This window comes from Choristoneura fumiferana, chromosome 12 (assembly GCF_025370935.1).
Source record: "Choristoneura fumiferana chromosome 12, NRCan_CFum_1, whole genome shotgun sequence".
Classification (NCBI taxonomy): Eukaryota; Metazoa; Arthropoda; class Insecta; order Lepidoptera; family Tortricidae; genus Choristoneura; species Choristoneura fumiferana.
Window position 1 is genome coordinate 14,275,580 of NC_133483.1, and position 19,839 is coordinate 14,295,418.

The 19,839-nt window shown below is 35.1% G+C and overlaps 1 protein-coding gene across 1 annotated transcript; it reads left to right on the top strand.

Moving 5' to 3' along the window:
• The first annotated feature begins 3,948 nt into the window (after nt 1-3,948).
• On the top strand, nt 3,949-18,687 carry LOC141433418 (dopaminechrome tautomerase-like). Its single transcript, XM_074095450.1, has 8 exons — nt 3,949-4,056; nt 7,235-7,671; nt 7,958-8,079; nt 8,587-8,813; nt 10,593-10,707; nt 12,715-12,795; nt 15,504-15,614; nt 17,505-18,687. The coding sequence occupies exons 2-8, from the start codon at nt 7,242-7,244 to the stop codon at nt 17,646-17,648; spliced, it is 1,230 nt and encodes a 409-aa protein (XP_073951551.1). The 5' UTR covers nt 3,949-4,056; nt 7,235-7,241; the 3' UTR covers nt 17,649-18,687.
• The last annotated feature ends 1,152 nt before the right edge of the window (nt 18,688-19,839 follow it).

Consider the following 19,839-nt stretch of genomic DNA (forward strand, 5'->3'; position numbering starts at 1 on the left):
CATCCGTTTGAAACAAGAAATTTGATCTTTATTACGTCACGAACATATTCCATCTCTTTCTTTAGTTAGGTTAAGAAATAGATGGAAGTCATTCGTGAAATGTGAAAGAAAGAGATGGAATATATAAAAAAGTAATAAAGGTCAAACTTCTTCGTTCGGCGTTCAACCTCCAGTTTTGTATATAAGCTCCTTGGTCGTGACCAACTCGATTTTTTTTATAGTCGGCCGTGGCAAGTGGTCACTCGAAAAGGTATACCGTTGGAGGTTGGATATAAGTAAATTCAATTTATTATTATTCTCATTTTTTTGTGGTATTTTTGCTTTCCTCACAGTCGAAATGAAAAATAGAGTGTCTAACTCGGGTGCACCCGAATTTCATAAAATTACCCATTTTCCCTCAAACTATTGGCGCTCTCACTTCGTTCGAGCGCCAGAAATATCTCCGGAAAATGCGTCACTTTCCACCCTTGGTTATCAATCTACTATTTCGAGCTAGTGAGGTGAAAAATAAGAACAAATAATCGATATAATAAGAAGTAGGTAAATATCACTTGTACTCATAGGCATAAGCATGACATTCAACCAAAAACCCTGCAGACTTGATAAAGTTAAAGATCCTGAGCAGAGCAGCTGCTTAATAAGCTTGAGTCTAACAAATATAATATATATAACAGGGGTGGGCAAGATCGACCGGTCGATCGCGACTATTAGTCCAGTCGATCGTGGCAAGGCAAAAAATATAAATACTGAACTGTGCTGTTTCATTTAAGATTTCAAGAAGTACGTAATTGGTAGATCGCACAGGGTTTCGTCAGTAAACAGTAGATTTTGGGTCTGATCAAGTTGGCCACCCCTGACATATAATATATACTTATAACTTGCCCTGTTTGTTATTGTTTTGCTGGGTCAAATCTTGCAAGTTTATTTTGACGCATTTCCATTGGTTAATTGACTAAAACTATGGTATACTTATGTACATTGAATGCCAATGCGAATATAGTCAACAAAAAGTACAGTCGGCAAAATAGCTTGTATTAAAAATGATATTTTGTCAAAAACTTAATTTATTACATGCAACTTAATTGGGTGGCCTAGTGGTTTGACCTATCGCCTCTCAAACAGAGGGTCGTGGGTTCAAACCCGGCTCGCACCTCTGAGTTTTCCAAATTCATGTGCGGAATTACATTTGAAATTTACCACGAGCTTTGCGGTGAAGGAAAACATCGTGAGGAAAACCTGCACAAACCTGCGAAGCAATTCAATGGTGCGTGTGAAGTTCCCAATCCGCACTGGGCCCGCGTGGGAACTATAGCCCAAGCCCTCTTGTTCTGAGAGGAGGCCTGTGCCCAGCAGTGGGACGTATATAGGCTGGGATGATGATGATGATGAACTTAATTGATTAAAAAGTGTGAGTATACTTTTGCAAGATAGCCGAGTGGGAGGATAGGAGAGTGGGTTCCGTTTTTTGTCACATTAATTAGGATTTTTCTCGCACGAACTCGAGTTCATCGTTACGGATTTTAACTTTTTTTTTTAAATATAAAACGTATCATGTGACCCATCTCACCTGATGTAAAGTGTAGATGAGGTTCACCAAATATGGAATCTAACCATACCTACTGAGATTACTAGAGAACTCTTCATGATTGTTAACTCTACGGACTAGCTATGAAAATGTTCATGACAATCATACCCATTTTATACTAGCATTTATACAAACGTTTCACCCTGGGTACGAGTAAAAATACTTGTTTTGATTGAAAACCACAATGGCTGGACAGCCAGGCTAATTGTATGAATAGGTGGCGGATGCGTCCGTCACGGCTCAGCCTTGAATTATCCGCGTCAAATTCACAACAAATCATGAACCCGAATAGCTTCGTTTAAATGTGACGTCGTAATCACTAATCACATAATTACATAATTACTTTTTTTTTACGTGACTTTTTTGGATTTTTCATACGGGCTTTCCCCACTGCAAACTTATTTAAATATATCTGAAAGTGTATACTTACACTTATATTCTATTATTATAGTTTATCCGTTATATTATTTAATATTATAGTACTACGACTAGGTAAGTTAAATAAAACACATAATTAGAGAAAAAAGTAGGTAGGACTTCAAATTTTTTCATTCTTTTTTTACAAAAAGTATTGCAAACGTAAATAGAAAGTGAACAGCAATAAACGAGTGGGCAATATGAAAATGACAAAATTTATCCAAGGTAAATTTTGTTTTTACCCGACTGCAAGGCTCTCCTTGTGAATTGTTTTTTTAATTGACGTTTACTAGTCAGTGACGATGTTAAAGTTACATGTTACTTGATGGCAGCTATGGATTATGTTCGGAAGTACGGAAAGTTTTTGTTCTGTATAAAAACCATATGAATTAAGTGGCTGCACCTTTGCCTGTCCGAACTCAACTTATAAAGAAAAAGACTATACGGAACCCTAAAAAGTAAGAGGTTGCAGTATCGTTGCGATACAGTGCTATTATATACTTTTCCACAATCTTGTTATGTATATGTTCTTATATTACTGAACTAAAAGAATTTCTTTGCTCACCCGCGACCTTACGAGTAAGATAGCTAGGCTTATGCAAAATATGCGTGTTCATACAGCTCCTCCACCTCCACACTGCAAGAACACACACAAATCACACAAACTCATCTATCACCACCACCACACTAAACTGACGCGTTTCGAACTCAACCGGAGCTCATCTTCTGAGCAACACAACCGTACACCATGCTACCAGGTGTTAGCTATCTTAAGGTCGCGGGACTCGCGGGTGAGTAAAGCAATTCTTTTAGTTCATTGATATGGACCTCCGCAAAGTAACGCCTGATTCAATATATTCTTATATTACTGTTCGTGATTAAGTAAATCACAGATGATAAAATTTAGAAGTAGAAAATTAATATTAATAAACTACCTATACTGTTTTACTTTGCTTCGCCCACAGGCTTCGCCGCTACAAACCGTGCAACACGGCTACATCTGTGCAACACATATATATTAACATGAAGAACCCGCCCTCTTTCATATCACACAATAGGTACCTACATAATATGTTACGCGGACCCAACTGCCACAAACATATCACACAACACATGACGCGTTTGGAACTCTATACGAGTTCATTTTCAAATTTTGGTTGCTTAGTTACTACTTCTTAAAAGGCCGGCAACGGCTCAATGACTCTCCTTGAGTTAGTTCGCACTCATGGGCGGTGGTGATCATTTTTTTTATTCGACTGGATGGCAAGGCAAACGAGCAAGTGGGTCTCCTGATGGTAAGAGATCACCACCGCCCATAAACATTTGCAGATGCGTTGCCAACCTAGAGGCCTAAGATGGGATACCTCAAGTGCCAGTAATTTCACCGGATGTCTTACTCTCCACGCCAACAGTGCAAGCTCTACTGCTTCACGGCAGGATTAGCGAGCAAGATGGTGGTAGCAATCCGGACGGACCTTGTACAAGGTCCTACCACCTGCAATAGATGATTGCCATCAGATGACCCTCTTGCCAGTTTTCCTCCCTAGAGCATAATAAAAAAATAACCACAAAAGTGGTGGCGGTAGAGAATCAATCAGAATGTACAGAAATCTCTTTCGCAACTTTAATCGCAGGCGTACCTAACTGTTTATAGTCCTTTATAAGGATTGTAAAAGTAATATGTGCTTTTTGCCCGCTACTAACTTAAGCGTGTTGATCATTAAACGCATAACGAACTGCTGAAAAGTTTGCATCTGTATCTTTACTTAACCACTAAAGAAAATATTGTAAGTGCGATAAATCAAACGCGCGAAAAACTAGCGGAACTTAAACAACTCTTAATGAAGTTATTGCATTAAAACTACCTACATTAAAATGACCGCGCGCTAATTTAAATGTATTAAATTGAATCGTTCGAGACGTGAAGTTGCAGCGAATATATAAACGTTGGCGAGACCTCGAACTGTTTAGTCTGTCTTCGTGGCCCTGCTGAACCGGTCGGGCTGACCTCACATCGCTCAACAAGTCACCAGTCCAACAAACTGCAGTAACGCGTAAGTTTATACTTATGATAAAACTAGTTACAGACGTGGATAATGGTTTCCATCGTATTTTATAAGAAAAGTTCGTATTTGTCGTACTTACTCTCTCAATTAGCTTCAGTACCCATTGTAGCCGTTTTGACACTAAATAATACAGTTCCTTATTAATAAAATAAAAAATAAAAAAATGACACGGGACTATTCACACCAATTCACTTAGTCCCAAAGTAAGCTTAGCAAAGCTTGTGTTATGGGTACTAAGCAACGGATAATTATATAGATAGATACATACTTAAATACATATAAACACTCAAGACCCGAGAACAAACATTGGTATTTTTCATACAAATATCTGCCCCGACACGGGAATCGAACCCGGGACCTCAAGCTTCGTAGTCAGGCTCTCTAAACACTGCGACCTTTAAAATTAAACTGAAATAATTCGAAATTCTCTTGTTTTAAAATTCAACCAGATTGCCTTATATTTAAAGTTTATTTTGGAACTGCGAATATTTCGAATTGTTTCAGTTTAATTTTAAAGGTGCGACTGGTGGTGGTGGTGGATACGAAAATGTTACCCATTTAATACAATAATCGATAGATTTCGGGCTCCGTCGTATTCTGATTGAGACCGACTTTTCCAAATGAAAATACATTATGCATTATTTTAACATTGGGAATATTTTGACAAGTTTAGTTAAATCCGTTATTTATTGGCATCTCTCTGACTATTTTGCAGCAAGATAACTGATTTTGTTTATCATGTATTAAAAATAATAAGGCTTATCGAGCTTGATATTCACATAGTACCTACTGCAACACTTACTAAGCAAGTCGTGTTCTTGTGAAAAATATTTTATAATTTACTATTATCCGTTAAGTTACGAGTTCATACGAGTGTCACCGTTTAAGATAAGAATGCGATGTTTAGTATAAGTGTGTGGAAGCGATATCTTTTGATTTCATTAGACAGACAAGTAGGTTTAGGTAAGTATAATGTGTGTGTGTGTTCTTGTCAAAGGAGAAGTGAATCTAATTTGCTGATCATTGCGGTTATTTTTATGCTTCAATTTATTACTTATAAGTAATTTACTTAGCAAAAAACCCACTTTTTTGTATTCAATTCGGGCAATACCCATAATAATAATTTCTTCCTAATGGACTATCATTTAAGTTGATAACATGTTCTGACTTGTACTGTGTATCGTTTAAGCTGATAATATGGGTTTTAAAGTAATTGGGAGGGGAAATTAAATTATTAGTTATGGGCATTAATGGACAATCTCAATAAATAAACAGCATCAAAATAAATGAAAAATGGGGCAAGGCTTATTCGCAAATAATTTATTGGCTAAAAGTAAAAGTACCTACAGATCTCAGTCATACATAAGAGCAGTGCAGTCTCCATAAGGATGAGAAGCTCAAAAAGGGACATTAAAGTTCTTGCCTGCGAAGACGGAGCTGGGATTCTGTGAGGAATAAGTTGCCATTGCCACCGACAGTCACACAAATAGATATATATATATTATTAAATCACTTAAATAACTACACTAAGGGCCTGTTTCACCACTAAAGTATACATTTATTTCTTACCCACCTTTCCACGTCACCTACTTTTGGTCTTTTACATGTATCAGTACCTATCTGTATTTATTATTTGATTGTTATTATTATTGTATTGTATTGTATTGATTGAAATAAATCAAGACTCTATAAATAAATATGTAATAAATAATAAGGTTTTTCAGATTTGCAAATTGTAAGAATGTTTACTACCTATAATAAAATGGATGTATATTTATTACCTATGTATATTTTGGCCAAAATGTTTGGGTCTCACACCCGAAGCAAAAGTATTATAATATACTAAAAATAAATTAATCATTCAATTCTCCACACATGATTGTAGGTACGAGTATTTTATCTTAAATAATTCTACTGCAGCACAATCTAGTAACGTTACAACACAGTTTTGTGTTTGTTTATCCATAAATGATTCTTTTATGGCACATAAATGTAAATGCTGCAGTTATGAGAAAACCAATTACCTTTTAATGTTTCCATAATTGAAGAAATACGGAAGAAAAATGATGAAACATTAAACATACCAACAATCGGGGCATGGCATAACCTAAGGAAGGTGTCTGGATAAAACAATCAAATCATAACTGGTTTACGAAATATTTAATCTCTTATAAGCAGATTTATGTACAGCTCTACACCGCAGGCACAACGTTTTTATACCATTTTTTTTCTTTTATTTCTTAGAACAATAAAGTCCTAAGTTGCAAGTCAAACAGCTTACCATATTATATTATTTACAAACAGTGTATACAATAATTAACAAAAATAAATGAAAATAGAACTTAAACTAACTTACTATAATCCTTAAAATATATTATATTATTTTGTGCAAAAAAGTGTTATTAAAATTATGCTAATTGATGTTTTGCGTAATATTTATGAAAATACTTAGCTCGCTAGACCTTGAATAGACTGCAACAAAAAAGCGTCTAGTCGCCGTTCTCTCCCCTCTTGATCCCATTAAGAAGATATGTTTCAGTGAAGACGACCATTGTTAGTTTAATTAATGGCATAGTATCAATCACGACTGAAGTCTTAAAGCACTGGCAGTGCGACGTCGAGAGTTTTGCAATTGATGCAACGCTGTCACAGTTCCCATGCTATCCGAATACATAACTAGCTTGATCTGCTCAGATAGGAAAGAGCTGATGTAAAGCACCCAACTTGTGGTTTCTCAATATTAAGATCACAAGTCATCCGCAAAAACGTGAGCCTGCCATCTTTATTATCGAGCGCAAGCGTCACTCCGCTACACAATGCTGTCATTACCAAGTTACAACACCACAAGGCAGGGCTTGACTATTGATGAATAAGAAGCTAAGAACAAAACACAAGGTTATTTTTTGACACCTTAGATAATGATGGTTAATTCCATTGATAAAAACGTGTAAACAAATTAGGCCGATACTACTAATGCCGAAAAAAATATTGGGAAGGCAATTTTGCTGGAGCTTATTTATGTTTGTTATAGGATACCGGTTAGAACTATTCTTTATACCAAAACCTGAAGGAAACAACTACACTTATTCATATCACGAGCACCGCAATTATCTGATTCACGTTGTATATGCATAACATGTTTGGTAACATTTGCTTTTTGTTTCAGATTAAATATGCGGGCAATTAGTTTTATGATAGCACTTGCGGTGCTGGCAACTTGCGAAGCTGTCTCGCCGCAGCTTCGGTTTGCATGGAAACAAATCGACTACGCATGGGACTCGCCAGCTGATCGGGAAAACGCTATCCAAAGCGGGAACTTCGTGCAGGCTCATAATTTAATTTTAGGTTTGGCCAGGTGGAAGAACAAGTTATTCATCACAGTGCCGAGATGGAAGAATGGTGTTGCTTCCTCATTAAACTACATAGACGTGGACGGAGCTCAAGACCAAATTTTAAAGCCGTACCCTTCAATGAAAGACAATTTGGTACCGGATAATGCAAAGGGAGCGCCTTCTAATAGCTCTATTATCTCTGTGTTTAGAGTGTTTATCGACAGCTGTGACAGACTCTGGGTCATGGATTCTGGATTAGCTGATATATTTGGTAACTTCCAGCTTATTTTTTTCTATACCTGAATACAAAAATACCGCCTGCATCCTCAAATGAGTATTATTATGAAACGGAGTTAGACCACATTTAGATTAACATATGCACACATATGATTTAACATGATATTGGTATTTAATGAACTGACCCTTGTAACTATTGAAATATTAAAACAGAACAAACAAAGAAGAATCGGGTAACATTAGTCAAATAAAATACCAAGGAAAAACATATTTTTATATTTTTACAATTTTGTTGATAGGTACTTTACTTTTATTTTTAGGTGCCGCCAATCAAATTGAGGGACCGTCCTTAGCCATCTTTGATCTGAATACGGACAAGCTTATCCACCGATACTTCTTTAAAGTATCTGACATGAAAGAGGACTCGTTCTTTGCTAACGTTGTAAGTAATTTTGAATGAAATACATCTCTTCTAGCTTTATAATTAAATTAATTAAATAATAAATTAAAAGTTCCGAAACAAGAGTTTGTTTAGATCATGAGCTTAGCTATTGCTTGTTAATAAAAAAACAAGTTACTGCTTGCTAATGATTATACCTACTTAGTTTGTAAACATAACAAATGAGAAAACTTGTCACGATACGATCATGGCCCTCACAGCTGTGGTTGCGGAAGAGAAAAATAAATAGTTATTTAGTTAATATGACAATCTATTCTAAAATATAAACATGCGTTGCCAGCAACAGGCTTTAGTTAGGTACAATAAAAACGTTATTTAACTTTACTAACAGCAATGTTATTGTACAATGTTATATTATGTCAATGTACAACATTGTTATTAAAAGAAAAATATAATTTAAAATTCGGAAAATATAAATATTCCACCCCTGAAACATGCCTATTTCAATTAAAATTCGATCAATCGATTAAAATATGCTAATATTTCCAGGTCGTCGACGTTGACAAGGATACATGTGACAACGCATTCGCGTATGTCCCAGACTTGGGTGCATATGGTGTGGTAGTCTACAGTCTGAAGCAAGACGATTCATGGCGCATTGCTCATCACTATTTCCACTTCGAACCTTTAGCTGGGTCCTACAACGTTGGAGGTATTGAGTTCCACTGGACGGACGGTGTGTTCGCCTTAGCGTTATCCGAGCCCAGGGAACATGGGTGAGTGTCATACTTGTATGTTAGGATGGGATTAGGATATCGGAATTAGCAAACTTCTAGTGCATACATAAGAAATTAAAAGTGTAGTGAAAACCATCATGACGCAAATACTCTTCGAAAAATAATATTACTTACCAACAAGAGCATTATTACTTTTTCCTTTATTTTTATCTTTTTCCACAAAAATAAGACAACTACAGTATGATAAAAAAGTAAAGATTTTAAATGAATGAGTCACTTTCTAACTAAGACATTGATTTTTGACAACACTTGAACACGGCAACAGTTTCGTTCGTAATTTTTTTTCATGTTCCTTTTTCATACACGTTTTATGTTATAATTATTGTATAAAAACATCAATTATATATAACTGAATGAAAATACAAAAGCCCTAGTGGAAAATTACAACCCTTCCCCGATTATTTTCAAAACAAAAAAGGACAAGTTAATGTAATCATTTTCTTTTTAAAATATTTACTGCGATGGTAATGATAGTAATAAAACGTGTGCAAAAATACATTTTTTTCCAAGGCTTTTTATAAATTTAGGCTATCCTAATTCCTAGTATTAGACCGCAGAAACCTTGCTTTTTCTTACACATACATGAACAGCCTCGGTCACAATTCAGAATACAAAAGTTTCTGTCAAGTACAACATCTACAGAAAAAAAGTAATGCTTATTTATAGGTCTATTATTTGATCACGCTTTTTTCTAGGTAACTGTTGATAGAGTACGTGTTGGTTATAATAGGTGCACGACGCGAAATAATTTCCGTGTAGGTATTTAAATATTTGTTCAAATGACAATCTGGAATGATTTTCCTTATTTATTTGTGGCCAGTAACAAACGAACTCTAACGATAAAAGTTCCTCGAAAACTGGTTGAGGATGTAGAGCCGAAATTATCTAAAATGGTTCCGTTGGCTGACTTACGAATACACCACAAATTAAACAAACGGTATTTAGAGGTAAAACTCGGAGGTCAATGATTATTTTATTCATGATGAGATAAGATAATAATTTGGCAGTGATTTTTGTGAATGTTATCGTTAATTGTCCGACTGCAACCAAAAAGTAGGGTCATGTATTACGATTGTTTTCGTATCAGTGCTATTGTCTCTTGTCATCTTTTCGTCTTTCTCACTTGAAAACAATAAAAGATGAACCAGTCTAGAGCAAAGCAAATTCTTAGCAATGCGTTTGTAAACAAAGACAATGTTTAAAACTGAGTACCTAAATAAATTTTATTTGGTCATATTTAGCATAATTATAGTAAGTAAGCGTATCGCTACTTTATTTTATCACGCTAACAAATCAAAATAAAATAATTGAATCAAGTGCTACATTGTTTCTTGAATTGAAACTAATCACCCTACTCCGGGCCCTTCTATATATAAATTACGTCCCACCAATTTCGATCACTTTTAGACCTCTTGTCGCACTTATTATTATTACTATGAAAATCTTAATGTTGTTACATTTGTATTTGTATATTTACAGCGGTTTTTAACTATTTATGGATAATTACTGCATTGAAATATCGGGAGCTCATTACGGGTAATCAGTCATGGTCAACATCCCTTAAAAAATGTGTTTATTTATAATAACTTAATAATACTATAATACATTTTTTAACAGCCAACATTACGAAAACTCGTTCATCAAAAGTTCTAGTCATCAAATATCACGAATCTTCACGTCTTTGGTTCCTGGAGGCCAAAGTTTCTTTGGAGGAGTAGAGGACCTTTTATGTTTATTCGGTATTTTATTTAATTGTAGCTACCGGACGATGTTTTTCCACGCGTTCTCGAGCACAAAGGAGTTCTGCGTGTCAACGGAACTGCTTCGAAACTACACACACATTGACAAGAACGAGGCGTTCCACGACTTCAAGGTTCGAATACTAAATGCTAGTAACTGTTAAGCTTGTTGGTTACGACACGTTGACTACTTGACTATTCAAGCCTGCTTCATCTGGACCCACGAACTAAATCAAATACAAATGAGGTTTACTTTACTATAGTCACTACGTCTATGTACCCATCGGTAAGCCAATACGTCAATTCATCATTGAACGTATACACAAAACAAGGGAAAATTGTTTGAAGAAATTACAGATAAACTGATACCCATTATCGTCACGAAAATCATAACAAAAAACAAGAATTAAATATTATCTGAGTGTATATTACAGAAATATCCGACTACTCGATTGTTGTTGATCGAGTAGTGACTAAGTTGGCTGATATTCGAAACCATATTCTTTTCATAAACGGTTGATAAGTTTCTGTTAGTTTAAAGTAAGCTTTTCTTTAGGTAAATATCTGTCAAAAATACAAACTAAAACACAGATGCACAGAAAAACCAGGAAAAGAGACCAGCGCTGGGAAACGAACTTAGATCCTCAGCATTCCGTGCTACGTGCTATACCGCTACACCACCACTGGACAGGAGTACGGACACAAATTTCCTCCTATGCACCATATATCTCAGCTTGTTTGTTTCTGATTTATTCACTTAAGCAGCGACCCTAGCGACATCTATGCTTTAGCCCTCATCGAGAAACTTTCAGTACCCCATCGGAACTAACCGCTCACCCGAACAAGAGATGTCGCTATTAAGCAATCAAATTAATATTGGTTTTTGGAGTCTTTTCAGTTTGTATTTTCGATATGGATTTTACGGGATGACCGTATAAGTAACAAAATTTGGAGTTGAAATAAAAAATACAAAAAGACTCCGAAAACCAATCTTAAATATCTGTCACTTAGCCGTTTCATTTCTCTTACAACTTAGTTTTAGTCGATCTGTAACTTTTTCTAAATATATTAGTTAGTATGTGCTATTTACTCTACTGTATAGTAGAGTCATTTGCCAAAGATCCCTAAAAAACATGTATTTATAGCTCTTCCAGTGTGAAAGGGCGAAGGGTCGTCCAAAGGGTCAAAAAGTCAGTGGAGTACATACTGCAATAGGTAGCATCGCATAATGACTACCACAATGAAACAATTAATTGCATTAAGACATTACCCAGGCCCCGCTAATTTAGGTACGCTACAACAAAATGAATCAAAGTTTTATGTTGTTTACCTATGACGGATTAATTTAAAAACAATTATAATTTTTAATAACTTCAATTGATTTTGTACCATATTGTAAATATAGCAAGGTCAAATATTTGTGTACATTTATGTGGTCACTATATAGGTACACTATGCCTGGAAAAGGGTTAAAATCTTTGTAAGCTTATAAAATTGAAAAAATATATTTTAAGGAGAAGGCTCGTTCTATATTGACCTAAGAAGGACACATGTTTAATTATTTGAAAGGTGAATTGCTATACAACTTCCGGTCTGCATCGCAAAAACTTGTCCGATCGGCCTTTATCAACTAAGTGGACATCAAGTTCATATTCCACCTTTTCTTATGTAAAACGACGACAACGACCAATCAGTCAAAAGTGTAGCGACTTAGAAGAAGACAGATAAAATAGTACTGTACCTAATAGACAACCTAACTAAACGCATAGTTTATACCACTGGAATTAGAGACTCAAAATTAGTCTGCCTAATCCTATCTGGATAGGGAATTATTCAATGCTTTTTTCACTTATACGGGCGCGGCACTACGGGCATAATCTAGTTGTCGATAAATAATTAAAATACTCAATTAAGTAAATACACAAACATAGTTTTGAGTTCGACGCCAATAGAAGTAGGTTTAAACTTGTAGTTTAAAACTTTACAATGCAACACAATTCTCGCGACAAATCGAATGCAAGGTCTTATCGTATTTATAGGCGGACGCGGCCCTAACGTTGATTTTCTTAACCATTGTAATGTAAACAAACGGGGATAAAATATAATAAAGTATGTAATTGTTTGTATTTCGTATTTCACAGCTATTGGGTGACCGAGGAGAGCGTACGCAATCTTCTGCCAGTTTCTACGATCCCAAGACTAACGTTCTATTCTACACACAGGTAAGAACAACTATTAACCATTATAATCTTCTTGAATATAAAATAAAGTAGGTACATAAATATTTCTTAAAGCACTTAAAATTTCAAACAGTTTATAAATAGCTAGTGGAAGCTTTTTATCAATAATTCAAAATTTTATATTTTTCGACCTCACTTTAGTACGAGTATTTTTATTTTGCTAACCATTCAGTCTTGATACAGCTTACCAACACGTCATTTCTTTCAGTTACGTATAAACGCCTTGAATAATGTGAAACAATTGCTAACAGCGTCAGCGTAACGAAATTCGGTTGTTAAAGGCGTCCCACAATAATATAAATAACAATGCGTTTAATTTGGATCTTTTTGTCATAAAATTAATTAAAACATTGCACCGACTTAAGCAGATACTTTTCAAAACAAAGATTATCGCAACCTCGTTATTTTTTATGTGAATTTGAGCAGCACTCTCAGCATTGTGGCCAAATGCATCAAATGTGGGCCAGTGGCATCAAATTGTGAGATGGAAGTGTGTCCAGATCCAGAAGTGGGCCAGATCCATAAAGATGATTATATACTAAATTTCCAGACTTGCAAATCTTTTGTAGTTAAGGCATCATCATCAGCCGGAAGGCGTCTAGTTACTGCTGAACAAAGGCCTCCCTCTTATAGAACGCCACAATGAACGACAACTCGCCAGTTGCATTCACCGGTAGTCTGCAAATCTCGCGATGTGGTCAGTCCACCTAGTTAGGCCTGCCAACGCTTCGTCTTCCGATTCGAGGTCGCCACTCGAAGACCTTTCTCCCCCAACGGTTGTCCCCCAGCGGTTATCCCCTAACTGCCCGTTCAGGCAATTAAATCTGGCTAGTAAATTTCACCCATTTGTGGTGGTGGTGGTTGGATTGACTGGAAGTTTAATAGTTATGAGGATTTTTGTCTTTGCTTGTACTGTACAGTCACCTGAATTAATATCTGCATAAGCGGAGGGTGCAAAAATATCTGGCATGTACTTCCGGCCCTACTAATGATTCATATTTATACATACTCTGTTGTGTCATACCTATATTGGTGCTGGTGACTGTACATACGAGTATGGCATACAAATTACAACGTCATAAGTCCAACCAGTTAACAAATAGTGCGGCCAGGAACAAAAGCTTATACTCGTAAGTAGGTAGGTAATAATACGAGTGGATGTTTAAAAAAAACTTTATACCTAACTTGTGTTTGTTAATGGTTTAATTTTCCAATTTAGGTACCTACATAAATTTTGTGATCTTATTGTTAATAATGTGTGATGGAATATTTTGGTAATAAATACAATTTCACTGCCGTGTAAAAATAATAGTTACCTAGTTAGGAATACTAATAGATAATTATTACAATCTATTTTGTAATCAGTTCGTGCGAGCTCACGGAGTAATACCAGCGATGGCATTGACATTGAAAGTGACGCAATACCTACTCACTGCAGTTTTATGCAAATAACCGGTTTTTGCTACGGTCATTTGGTTTCATTCTTTTCTGGTTCTGTTTTGTCAGCGAAATCTTTTTTCGCCTGTGAATGTTTAATTTGAATAGCGTTTCTTTTCTTCGTGTTGATTGGATGTTTTTATACATATAAGTGCAGTACCAGGTATAATTTAATTGATTATACAGTTACGTGATAAAAGGATAAGTATTGGAAGGTCCCTTGTAAAGAAAAAAAACTTTTTTTTTACGTAACTGACCGTAATTGACCCCTATCTTACCTGATAGTAATAGTAGTAGTAGTGCTTCTATTAAGTGTAAATATGTATTTACACTTGATAGAAGCTTATTTAGAAGTCGAACTTCACCGGTCTGTTTAGAATGAAACGTATTTTATAATAAATTTAGTATATTAGAAAATATATTGGAAATGGGTTTGCTAAGAAAATCCTGGACAGGCTATTTTTAATTATTTTTAAAAATATTTTTTTAATAAAATAATTAAAAATAGCATATCCAGGATTTTTTTAGTAAACCCATTCCTAATGTATTCTCTAATATACTAAATTTATTATAAAATACGTTTCATTCCGTCATCAGACCAGGAAGGTCGATTTAAGTTCGGATCTCAGACTAATATGTCTACTTTTAAAATATTAATTTCCTACTAGATACTATAATAACAAAATATATACAATATACAGGTAGGTAGATATTAATTAAAAACCATATAAATATTTAAAAAATAAACTGTCCAGGTTTTTTTAGCAAACCCATTTCTAATATATTTTCTACCTTTCATTCTATTATCAGACCGGTGAAGTTCGACTTAAGACGAACTTCCAGTCAGAACTCGTTGGTTTTCTTCGTTTTCCTGAAGATTCATATGAGAAAGAAAAAGAAAAACGGTCTTCTGTTTCGAGTCCCGAAGGACATTAGCAAACAAGTTTAATTGTATGTATGTATTTAAAATAACCCTCCTTTGGGCAGTCGGGTAATAATTAGCATACGTTGAGGTTAGGGGTGATTAAATGAACAGACAACCATATTTTTTTTCAAATCGGAATTATTTTCACCCGACTGTTTGAAATCGGATGAAGCCCGCAAGTAGGGCTATGATTTAGATTAGATCTACATAAAAAAAAGAAATTTTGTATGAAAATAATTTGAGCGTCAGTGCCAGATCCCATGAGCGTCAGTATTTTAATTAACATTGACGTAAGCACTGTCAAAACATGTTTATTTTTACTGTGCAGGTGAACAGAGACGGTGTTGGCTGCTGGAATGTGAACAAGCCGTACTCTCCGGAGACCAACCCTCTACTCTTCAGCGATCCCACTCTGTACGAGTTCCCTAACGACTTGAAGGTACGGTTCATAGACAAAATAAAAAAAAAATGTTTTAAACTGCTACTAGGTACACTGTGTATGGTTCCTCTACTTTGCAATGAATGATGAAAAAGTGATACTACCTAGGATGCTCGTATCTGGTGACAATATCAACTAACTCAGTTTTCAAAGCATCTTAGTATAAATAATAATTTATTAAGAAATATTCAGAAAATACGAAATATATGGATATATATATGGACTAAAACTACCATTAAATTAAAATAACTAAAACTAAAACTTTAATTAACAAAGAGAGGTGGGCCTCTTGGCATGGTGCCCATCACGAAGGCAGCATTCCCGCGTTGAACTGCGATTGAGATTCTTTGCGCGAGAAAGCTGCCCCCCCAACGGTTTTAAAAGACCTATCCAACGATACGCCACACTATAGGGTTAGTCGAGAAAAAAAAAACACCCCCACTTTACGTCTATACGAACTAAAACTTTTTTTTGTTTTTTTTTTTATTTTACCACTTTGTCGGCGTGACTGATATGTATATTCATACCAAATTACAGCTTTCTAGTACTAACGGTCTCTGAGCTTAACCGTGGACGGACAGACATGGCGAAACTATAAGGGTTCCTTTCCTAGTTGACTAACGAACCTTAAAAATGAAACTAATAATAGCGCACCAGCCAAGAATGAAATGTATTTCATCTCGTTGACTTTAATTTTTAGTCCGTTTCTCTTAGTTCTTAATACGATATAAGTACATAATGTTCAACCAACATTATTATCAACTATAAAATTGACTGACTGAAGCTGAATATTTGATATTTGAGTTCTATCGATGAATTTATTCTACCCTATTCTATTCTAACTTGCGTTGGTAGTGAAGCGTTTTTTTTATAAAGCCATTTTATTGTTCAGATTAACAAAAACTAGATTTAACAAAAAAGTAAAACCGACTCAAAAAAAATAAAAAAAATATTTCATTAAGCCGAAACACGGCTTAGTTACGTCGTTTTATAACAGAGTTCCGTTGCCTACCTTCCGGCTTCAGCATCAGATCAGTTCGTGGTGTAGCGGTATAGCACGTGGCACGGAATGCCGAGGACCTGGGTTCGATTCCCAGTGCTGGTCTTATTTTCTGGTTTTTCTGTGCATCTATATTTCAGTTTGTATTTTCAATTTAGGTTTTACGGGATGACCGTAAAAGTAAAAAAATTGGAATTGAAATAAAAAATACAAAAAGATTCCAAAAAACCAATCTCAGTTCGAAAGAATCATTAACTTAAAGCTTCTTCTTAGTCGCTTATCTAGGTTTATAGACGAGCGAGCATTACTTAGCTTTGACGAGTTCCATTGGTCATCTACGGTCTTCTTCATCAGGTCTAGTTTACAAAATGATACTTTCTGAATGTAAATGCTTATTTTAATACTAAAAATGACAAAGTCGCCATAGGTGCGCATATAAAATTTGAGGTTTGCCCTCGATTTCCCTAAGATCCCATCATCCGATCTTGATTTGATGACAATGGGACCACCTCAAAAAGTATTATTTTGAATAAAAAAAGAATTTTGAAAATCGGTCCACAATTGACTGAGTCATGGGTGAACATCATAAAAAAATACAAACATTGGCACATAGACCCTCCTCCTATTTTGAAGTCGGTTAGAAACACAGTAGTCTCGATAGGTACTTGCGTTTTTTCCAATTTAGATTTGTTAGTATTGTTAGTAATTCCTTAGTTTAGTTATTTGTGTTAGTACTAGTTTCCGTAGATTTGGATCCCTCTCTGGGTGTAGGCCTCCTCCAGCTTGTTCCAAGTCTCTATCTTCCGCCTTTTTCAAGTGATTTAGGAACTTAAGTATTATTATCAACATACCAAATATTAATTATGTCTTTGTATTTTAATAACTTCCAGGTGGACAACGAAGGCACTCTCTGGCTGCTCACCGACAAGCTCCCCCGGTTCTTGTACAAATCTCTGAACCCCAAAGACATCAACTTTAGGATATTCAGCATTGACACAGCTGAAGCTATCGCCGGTTCTGTTTGCCAAAAGTGAAACTATTAGTACTTAAAGCTTACTCAATATTTCACTTTGTACCTACTCTGAAAAAGGCAAATATTCAAGGTCATACACGTATGTACGCCAGTGGCATCTTTTTTCCAAATAAAGTGATCTGTTGGTCCTGAAAGTTGAGGATGTAGGTATCTTTCATCCATTCTTTGCTCTTGTTGAAGTCAAAATTATCCGTAGCAATCTGCAGACTTTTTATTTTTGTAAGCAAAAAAGATTTGGTGATAAATTATGTAAATCGGCGTTTAGAAGATATACTTACTTGCAACAGTTCCACTTCTTAGTTAGTAGTTAGATGTTTTCATATGTGTAATATTTTTTGCAAACGTTTCACATCGTAGAAGTGAAGACAAATGCGTAATCTGTAAAACAAAGTATCCGCTGAAAGTTCGACATGTAATACGTGTAGAACTATTTCATACTAAATAAATGCTCCACGACAAGGTTGTACTATGTTTAATATACCTACCTATCAGATGGCTAGGTATATTCACTATGTAAAGATGCCGTATTTATCGGTGAATCGGATGGACCCAATTATTACCTTTGTAGGTATTTTTGATTGGTCAGTAGGTCATATAACGTAAAATTTTAAACAATTTTTTTGCATTATGTTTTATCGTGTATAAAATTATTTTTTTCGTTTAAAAAAAATCTACGTCATTTTATCGTGCGCTGATTTAAATTTTCCTGTCACTTACTGAGATGTTTTGTTTTATATTATACATGCATTTAATTACGTGCGTTTGTCAATCACCTCGCCTCGTTATTTACTTCATATAACAGATGTTTATACGTGTATTATTCCATAATGTAGTATTTGTTTATACTTAACACTCACTAGTGTTTGGTAGTCATTTGTTATCTATATGATAAGAGTACGTACAAAAAGTTGCTGCTAGGTTAAGATTTAATATTATAATGTAATTTTAGTACAAATTAAAGTCAAGCTACGAGAAAGTGCTTTGTTCCACAATCATAGTATTCTCGTAGTTACTTACCAAAATAAAGTTTGATACAAGTTTGTATTTGTTCACTAACCCTTCCTAATCCTTATCCGTTTCCGTGGGACAGCGATAAATAAATTATTCGCAGATTAAGTCGCGGGTAACAGGTATTTCTAAATAGATTCGGGAGACGTGAGGAGGACCTACCCCACCGGATTCACTTAGTTAAAGCTACTAGGTATAATCGTACCAGTACTATACTTGGTTTGGATAGATATTTAACTAAATGTAAACAAAACAACGTCAATTGGTGTCTTAAATATTGAATCTAAACATTTACATTTCTGTATTGAAATACACTAGTCTACTTTGTAGGTATTACAATGATAGATAAGTAAAATGTTTTAAATCCTTGAATGTACCAAATCTGGCAGCTGAAGTTTGTTTACATTTAGTTAAATATCTACCTATCCAAACTAAGTATAGTGAGATTAACGTATTTTTTTTAAATGTAGGAAAAATATCAAGTTTATAAACTCCACCAAAATCAATTCTAAAATGGTACAAATCTTTGTAGGTATTGCCAAAAACTACAGCTTTAACTCCTATTTAGTTGAAAAGTTTCGTTACAAGTTTACATGTATACAATTGTAGGCTTTCTCAACGTTTTTACTTATGTTTAAATTTCAATACTTCACTGTTGAATTGAAAACGTATTGAAAAAACCGCCTGCTCGTTTGCCCCCTATACCATAAAAAAACCGGACTCGCGCACCGAGGGTTCCGTACAAAATTGTAGGTATGTAAGTAAATAGATTGTTGATGGAGTCTCGAGGATTTTTCCCGTTTTATTCGATTGTTTTTTTCCTCTTTCCTTTTTCCTCTTATCATTTAACACAATGTGTAAAATACATTTTTTTAACACAACGGGAAATTAAAAAGAAATAAACGAAAACAAAAAAAAGGTTACTATTCGAGGATTCGAACTTGGGGCCTCGTGCAACGTAGTCCACGCGTGTACCACTACGCCACCTTGATCCTACGCAGTGTCGAAATAAACCATCGCTTTCGAATAAGTTAAGTAAGACATTCCTTCTTGCCAAATTTCATGATTCTAGGTCTACGGGAAGTACCCTATAAGTTTTGATTCCGCTGCGAAATGTATGAAAAATAAGGCCCAAATGGCCGTTTCTTTTGATTGCGTTAATGTAAAAGCTTTATTTTTTTACA

What these genes read in the sequence shown, in the direction of transcription:
- LOC141433418 (XM_074095450.1), top strand. Translation starts at nt 7,242, where the DNA reads ATGCGGGCAATTAGTTTTATGATAGCACTTGCGGTGCTGGCAACTTGC. An exon ending in TCCGAGCCCAGGGAACATGG is followed by an intron (nt 8,814 to 10,592) that starts GTGAGTGTCATA and finishes ATTTAATTGTAG; the next exon opens with CTACCGGACGATGTTTTTCC. An exon ending in ACGTTCTATTCTACACACAG is followed by an intron (nt 12,796 to 15,503) that starts GTAAGAACAACT and finishes TTTACTGTGCAG; the next exon opens with GTGAACAGAGACGGTGTTGG.